This window comes from Apis dorsata, unplaced genomic scaffold, assembly GCF_000469605.1.
Source record: "Apis dorsata unplaced genomic scaffold, Apis dorsata 1.3 scaffold_1001, whole genome shotgun sequence".
NCBI lineage: Eukaryota > Metazoa > Arthropoda > Insecta > Hymenoptera > Apidae > Apis > Apis dorsata.
The window spans coordinates 94,265-102,310 of record NW_006264102.1 but is presented as its reverse complement, the minus strand read 5'-3'; the positions used below and the strand labels follow the sequence as shown (position 1 = coordinate 102,310).

The following is an 8,046-nucleotide window of genomic DNA, read 5'->3' as shown; positions in this document are numbered from 1 at the left end:
ATATTTATCAGTGATTTGATTGGATAATTTAATAATTTAAAATTCAAATTGATTCAAATATTTAGGACTTTCTTATACATGTGAAAATAATTAAAAAAGCAATTGTGCATATAAAAACACATTCAATCTTTTAATTCGAAATCTTATAGAAGTGTGTTTTGATTCTGTGTGTGATTTGCTTCTATGGATTTCAATAAACACGGCAGATTGAATGAAATACAAATACGATTCATTTAACGATTTTAAATGAAATATTATATAATATTATATAACTCCAAATATTGTAGAATTTACTATAATTTGTCTGAGATAAGTTGTATACATTGTATATTATCTTATATTGAAATTTATTTGAAATAATTGTACATAAAAAAATATCAGTATATTTTTATTTTCATTAAGTCGTTCCGCTACGACATTGTAATACAGTATTGCCGCGCACCCAGCTGAGCGTTCTTGCTCTTTCGCTATCTCGTTCTATTTAATACAAACTTAAAATGCTTATAACTCGTTAATTAAGCCTTATCGGACATATATATATATATATATATATATATGAACTTTTTTCATCATTTTGATGTCTAGAATCCACTTTCCAAGAATAGGTCCCACATGTTTATTAATACTCTATATATATATTTATATTTATAGTTTCAATCATTCAAGGTCTCTTGGTTCCGACTCGGTCTTCCTAAGAAACGACGAACAAGAAAAATGTCTCGACACGGAGGATGAAGTGTCTGGATTTTCGACCGATTCTGAAACAGCCGGGCCAAGTTGTCGACGATTTCTTCGAGTACCCTCGAAAAAGAAGAAAACAATTGAAAAATGGGATGGATGTGCTGGATGTGTTCCTAGACGGCGACCTGGAGGCAAACTTTGTCAAGCTTGTCATAGTATTAGTGCAGCTGTTGAAACCTCTAGGTATATTTCTTAGTAAAATAATTTGATAATTATTTAAAAAATGGATACATTTTCGATTTCGATGATTGTTAAATATATTTTAAAAAATATATATTTTGACTTACTTTTATTATAATACTTTTATTTTTGTATATTTATATATAATCGTCATTCGGCTTTTAAATAATACTTTTAAATAATATGCAAAAAATTTTTAGAATAGAATAATACGAAATTCTAATGAAAATTTAATCCTCCTCCTTTCCTTTCTCCAAATAAAATATTATAGTAATATTTGTGATTTTAAAATAATATATAATTGTAATGGAGAAAAAACGACATAAAATTAGATAAGATTTAATATATCTCGAAATATTATTTCATTATTATTATTATTAATCATTTTATTATTATTCTCATTATTATTTTAGATAAAGTTCTGGCAATTCATTGACTCGAAATGGAGAGAGGAATGTGATTATCAAATATAAAATTTTAGTTTCAAATATTTATTAGTTTTTGAAATATTAATGAAAAACTTTCAGTACTGTATAATGAATTCTATAATTCTATAAAGATTAATTATCTTCACTAAAGATTGTAAAACATTTTCGTGAAAATTGTTGTCATTAAATATAATAATAATCTTGATATTTATAATTTATCTAATATAAAACTTTTAATTAATTTCATTACAAATTGCAAATATTAATTTCCTCATTGGTCTTTATTTTTAAGTTCTAAGCAAATTCAATATCTATTATAGAATCATTTCTATTGGAAACAATAATTGTTATTATTGCACTTTTAACATTAAATACTTTTACTAACATTATTAAATACTTTTATTGATATTATTTTTTTTTCATTTAAAAAATATTTTTCTATTCTCATTTTTTAAGATATTTGGCATTTTATTAATTAAATATGTTTAATTTCTTAAGAATAAGTGATCAAATTTTTCATAGATTATAAATGGAACATCTTATATATATATTTAAATATTAAAATTGATGTAAATATTATCGATAGATACTCAATATTCCATGATGGTGATATAACAATGAAGATTGTTATATTAATAATATCTAAATAGATATCATTTAATATATTAATAATATCATATGTATAATTTTTCATAATATCTCGTTCTTCATTCATATCTCAAAAATAAATAAATATCCGAAAGTTAAAATTTTAAATAAAATTCATTCCCTCTTTTTTGCCATTTTTAAATTTTGTTTTTTCTTTCGGAAATATAATTTCATTTTTTTCTGTAATTTAATATTAAAAAAAAATTTTTTATTTGGAGAATAATTAAAATTTTTATCAATCGAAAATTATTTAAAAATTCTTTAAAAATTAAATTTAAATTTAAAAATATTAAACAATAAAATTTTAAGTTATAAAAAAAAGAATATTACATTAAAAAATAGGTATTCTATCGAATGATTCTATAATATCGATTAATAATTGCATAATGATAATAATCGCATAATTGCGATAATGATGAATCGCAATAAAAAAATTATTCTTTTTATATGATTATTATTTTATTCAATTTCGAATTAAAAATTGTTTTAATATTTTTCTTAGAAATGTCTAAAGAATTTGATACTATATAGCAAATTTGTATCAAATAAATAATTTTTTATAAAAATATAAAAATATATAAAAAACTATATTTATAGTCTTATATATTATATATATTTTTAAGCTTCTGCATTTCAATCAACTATTCAAAATCTCAAATAATTATAATTGTGAGCACTATTCCATTCAGGAACTTTTCATTTGTTTTTTAAGACTAATTTGAAGCTTATATAATATTATAATATTATAATATTTTTAAAATTTTTTCACGTAATATTTAGTTTTGCACTTTTTTATAAAAATTTATATTTGAAAATATTATTTTTTAAAAACCGAGGAGAACAATTTGGTTTCCAAATTTAAAAAGAACATGTGAAAAACTTTATAAAAATCATACAGTGAATTATATAATAGAAAATAAATTATTTTTTATTAATCAGTATTATTACAAAAATTTTTAAATTGACTATTCTTCTCAAATTAATTTAATATACAATAAATATTATTGAATTGATATGAAATTATTTTAAAATTGAAGAAAACTAATATATATTAGGATGTCCCATAAGTTTCTTTCTTTTTTTTTTGATATGAAATGAATACACGATATTTGTTGTTTAAAGTTGATTTATTGTGTTATATATGAACCATTCTACTCTATCAGCTTCTTACATCTCTCAAGAAGCCTTATTATTTCCTTTTTTTCAAAATTGTTGGGATTTATTTGCAAAATATTCCTCGAAATGCGTTTTATTCTTACAGATTGAAACCGTTTATCATGAAAAGAAGTTTTTAATAAGTAATAGTCGGATAGAGCAAGATTTGGTAGTATAGAGTATAGAAGTATAAAAGATGCGATAGAACGTCTCAATTAAACTGTAACAGCTTTTCTCTTACAATCAATGCAACATGCGGTTTTGCATTGTGTGTAATGGCCTCATCGGTTCGCTAATGTTGGTCGTTTTTCTACTATGGCATCTTTCAATTTATTAAATTGATTGCAAGAATTATTTTCCAGAATTGATGATTTCATTTCGATTTCATTTTGATTTCATTTTGAGAAAGGAACTCATAGTAGACTACACCTTTCCAATCCCATTAAATGGATAAAAGAACTTTCTTCGGGTGAAATCCAGGCTTCGCGACAGTTGAAAGTCTATTCTTCTTAAATCAAATGCGTTTTCGATGCACATTTTGATACAAAAACCAAGTCTCGTCTCCAATGACAAGATCTTTAAAAAAGGATCTTTTTCATGTCGATGAGAAGGACAAGGAAATTGCACATAGAGACACGATTCATAAGGCCGGTCTCTGTCAATAGTTATGGAACCCAAACTTTACATCGATCGACATATCCCATCTTGATCAGGTGATTATATATTGTTGTCTTGGGAATGTTAATGGCATTCACTATCTCGCGCACACTATATCGTGGATTTTCAGCGAACATGGTCCTGATAAAATACCTGTCTTCATTTTTCAAGTTAAAATTGCCAGCTCTAAAACTCTTAAATCAATTGATGATCGTAATAATTATAGCACCATTTCCGTAAATAGTACAAATCTCTGTAGTATCATTTGCACTATCATCTTTTTTAAAGCAACAAAACATAATATGTCGCATTGTGCTTCCTTTGGCTATCCATATTGAACGCTAGAAAAAAGTTTTAAACGAAACTGTGTTATCAACGAAACATACTTTAAAAGACCTCTGAGATGACTGAAACCAATACTATAAACAACTAATAGATAAATCTGCATATTCATATAAAAATATTAAAATTAAAATTATTCCTAACGTGGTGCGAAAGAAATTTATGGGATATTTATTACATATTATATATTATGAACTGTTAATGTATTAACATATATAACCCAATCAGAATATATAATCCAATATCAATAGAATCTTTTTTCTTATAACAGTTACTTATAGTATATTGTAATTTATAACAATTACAGTATTATTTTAATCTTTTATAGCTATTATATATTACAAGAATCGAAATCGATATCTTAACGTTTCTAATTTTTAATTTTTAATTTAATTTTTAATTTTTAATAAATAAATACTTTTATATTATTATTTTTAAAAATTCCAGAATTATTTATTTTTATTCGTTTATTATTTTATTCATTTATTTTGAATTATTCATTATTTATAATTTATTTTAAAATTATTTATAAAGAATAATTTTAGATATTTGTTGCTGTAATAATAACAGGTCTCAGGCAGTCTCTACGAGCACCAGCAGTCAGAGTAGCCTCAGTTCTCCTCCGTGTTCACCAGCTATCGAGCTCAGATATAGACCACCACCAACACCATTACCATCAAGTCCACCTATTTGGTCTCAAGAAACTCTCTTTTAATTCTCTAAAAATTTGCCGTTTTCATAAATGATCATAGTAATCGCACAAAAATATCCCTTCTATAAGGAAAACGAACAATTATTGAAAAAAATGAAGAATAACTGTGAAAAATAACTGATAAAATAAAATGATTTTGAGAAATAAAAATATAAAAGTTGAAATTCCTAATACAATTGTTTAAATAAAAGAAACTGAATAAGGAAAAAAGTAAGAAAAACTATATTAAATGAAATTACAAAAATCTAAAGAAAAAATACAAGATTATTATTATTAATGTAATATCTAGAAACGAGAAAAAAGTATTTAAAAAGTTGATATAAAAAAAAAAAATTATGAAAAGGTAAAATGTTAAAGGAAAAATCTTAAGGAAAAAAAAATAAAAGAATTTTGGAAAAACAAACATAATGCAAAAAGAAATTATGAATTTTGTAAAAAAGTGGAAAATAGAAAAGAATCAAATATAATTAGAGAATAATAGAAAAAATATAAATATCAAAGCTTTATTAAAACAAATAAGAAGAAAAGAATATGCAAAAAAATCAAGTCCAATTTTTGCTTAAGACAAAAATAAAATAATAAAAATTTTATGGGAAAAGAAAAAAAAAAGATTGAAGTTAATCAAAAAGATAATAAAAAAATAAAAAAATATAAAGACATTTGTGCACTAAGATTTACGATATAAAAAAAGAAAAACAAAATCAAGAGACTAATTAATCGTTAAATGAATTGTTGTAAAAAGAAGAAAATAATAGCGTGTTATAGATAAATATTGTAAATAACAAACATAAAAAAAAGAAAACGAAGAAAAGAATTTAAATTCGTTTTTTTTTTTCGTATTCAAAAGAAATGAAAAAACTTATCATGTTTGAATGAACAAGAGAAATGAAGAAATCAAAATTTTAAAAAAATGTTGATTGTAAAAAAAATATAAAAAAACACTTCGACTTTTATTGATTATCTCTTATTTTGATTTTTAATATTTATCTAATTTATCTATGTATGTATAGTATGCATAATTAAAAATATAAATTATATTAATTGAATCAAAAATTTGAGAAACAAACAAATAAAAACTATAAAATTTATTAAGTTGAAGAAATATTTTTTTTTAAATCAAACAATTGTACAATAAAATAATTAAATGTATAATATATAATATAATCAAATAATCACATGAACATTATTTTACATTAAAATAAAATCGTTATGGAAAAAGGATTGTTTGATTTAAATTAATTTATAGCAAAGTAGTTAATACTTTATAAATTTCATAATAATAAACAAAAGATCATGCCATCAAATGTACTTCTTCTATTTTTAATAAAATCAAAAATATTCAATTTTAAATTTTTTTTTCAGTTTTCATTTTTTATTTCTATTTTTAATTTTTAATTTTTCATGCTTGCTTCATTAATTAATTAATGACGCTTTAATGACTGCCAATTCAAAAGCAGAAATTCTTCGTATGTGTATATGATTTATAATATGTGAGAATATGTATGAATGTACGCATGCTCATTTAAATATAAAAAATTTTAAAAATCAAAACTAAATGTTAATAATGTTTTTTAATTGAAATATATATAATTTCTAACAATTTGATTCTGAATAAAAATAATTATACTTACTTTTTTTAAAAATTGTCATTTTATTGTTATTTTTAAATTTCGATTATTATGTTGATTTATATTTTTTTATTGATTTTTTTCTTTTTATTATTTTATTATTTTTCATTATATTATTTGTTAATATTATTTTTACCTATCTATTTTAAATGATCTTATGAAAAAGAAAATAATATAATAACATAAAGCAAGTCACATAATTTAATAATTATATTGCAATATAAAACTTTTGATGTCTTTTTGCCGAATTTTTTTTTATTTTCATTTAGATAATCCATCATCACATAAAAAATAATCAGAATGAATCAAAAAATATAATAAAATAATGTAACATAATTAACAATTTTGTTCAATAAGTAGTTATAATGATGACAATCATAATCTTTGTCACCGTAATTGTAAGAAAAGAAATTATTTAAGATAATAAAAAAAAACGAAAATTGATGTCTATTAAAAAAATCAAAAAATAATTAATAATGATAGACAATTTAATGATTGCAAGAAGAAATAATAAAAAATAAAGGGATAAACAAATCATAAATTAGAAAAGAAAAAGAAAATGTAAGTGATATAATAATATCAATAAATAAGAAAATGATAATGCAGAGAAAAGAAAGTTATTAAGTCATAATTATGATTATGAGTGATTATGAAAAAAAAATTCTATTAATCATTCGCAATGTTTTCAATAAAAATCTTTCCTGATGTACGAACAATAAAACTTTCACCATTTCCTATTATCATTTTTTTTCATTATGCCTTCCTTTCATATAAATTTTTATTTTATTATTATTTAATGTTATTAATGATCAAACAGTTTAAAAATATATTAATATATTTTCATATTATTATATATTATATATTTAATATTTAATATAATAATATATATTAAATATATATAATAAATATATTATTTATTATAATTTATATTTTAATTATAATTTGATAAAACATTTCATTGAATATATATATATATATTTTTTAATGTTTTTCTTTATTTGTTAAATTTAGAATATGAAAAAAGATGAAAAGAGAAAACAAATTATAAGAAAATGACATCATCTACTTATGTTAAAATTCATAATTTGTAATTAATAGTTTTATATTCGATATAAATATATGTATTTTTATTAAATATTTCATTTTTTGAATAGTTTTTAAATATTGAAATATGAGTAAATAATGATAATAATAAAAGTATTTTTTTTTTATAGATATATTTCTATACATATATATATTTCTATAGATCATTTTATAATGAGAATATATTCGATTTATATTGTTTATAATAATAATTCCGATATTTAATCAATAATCTTTGCAATAAATAATAGAATACTTATTTTCTTTATTGTGTCTTTATTTTTTTAAATATGAAATAAAATATGTTGAATATAAAAGATTGAAGTAATATTCTCTGATACTTTTATTTAATATTCTTTATTTTTTTTATTATCATGTTAGTTATATAAATTTTCATTGATTATAATCAATAAAATTAATTTAAATAATTGATAAATTATTTGAAAAATAATAATATAATTTAATTTATTTT

At 20.8% G+C, this 8,046-nt stretch overlaps 1 protein-coding gene across 5 annotated transcripts in view; it reads left to right on the top strand.

Moving 5' to 3' along the window:
- LOC102681103 overlaps nucleotides 1-4,971 on the top strand; it is a 53,995-nt gene extending 49,024 nt beyond the window's left edge. For 4 of the 5 annotated variants that reach the window (XM_006624231.2, XM_006624229.2, XM_006624233.2 and 1 more), the window contains 2 exons: nucleotides 652-924; nucleotides 4,722-4,971. In XM_006624231.2, the coding sequence (XP_006624294.1) occupies nucleotides 652-924; nucleotides 4,722-4,866 (418 nt within the window). In that variant the 3' untranslated portion in view covers nucleotides 4,867-4,971. The remainder of the gene's footprint in view (nucleotides 1-651; nucleotides 925-4,721) is intronic. The other variant, XM_006624232.2, reaches the window with a different exon arrangement.
- The last annotated feature ends 3,075 nt before the right edge of the window (nucleotides 4,972-8,046 follow it).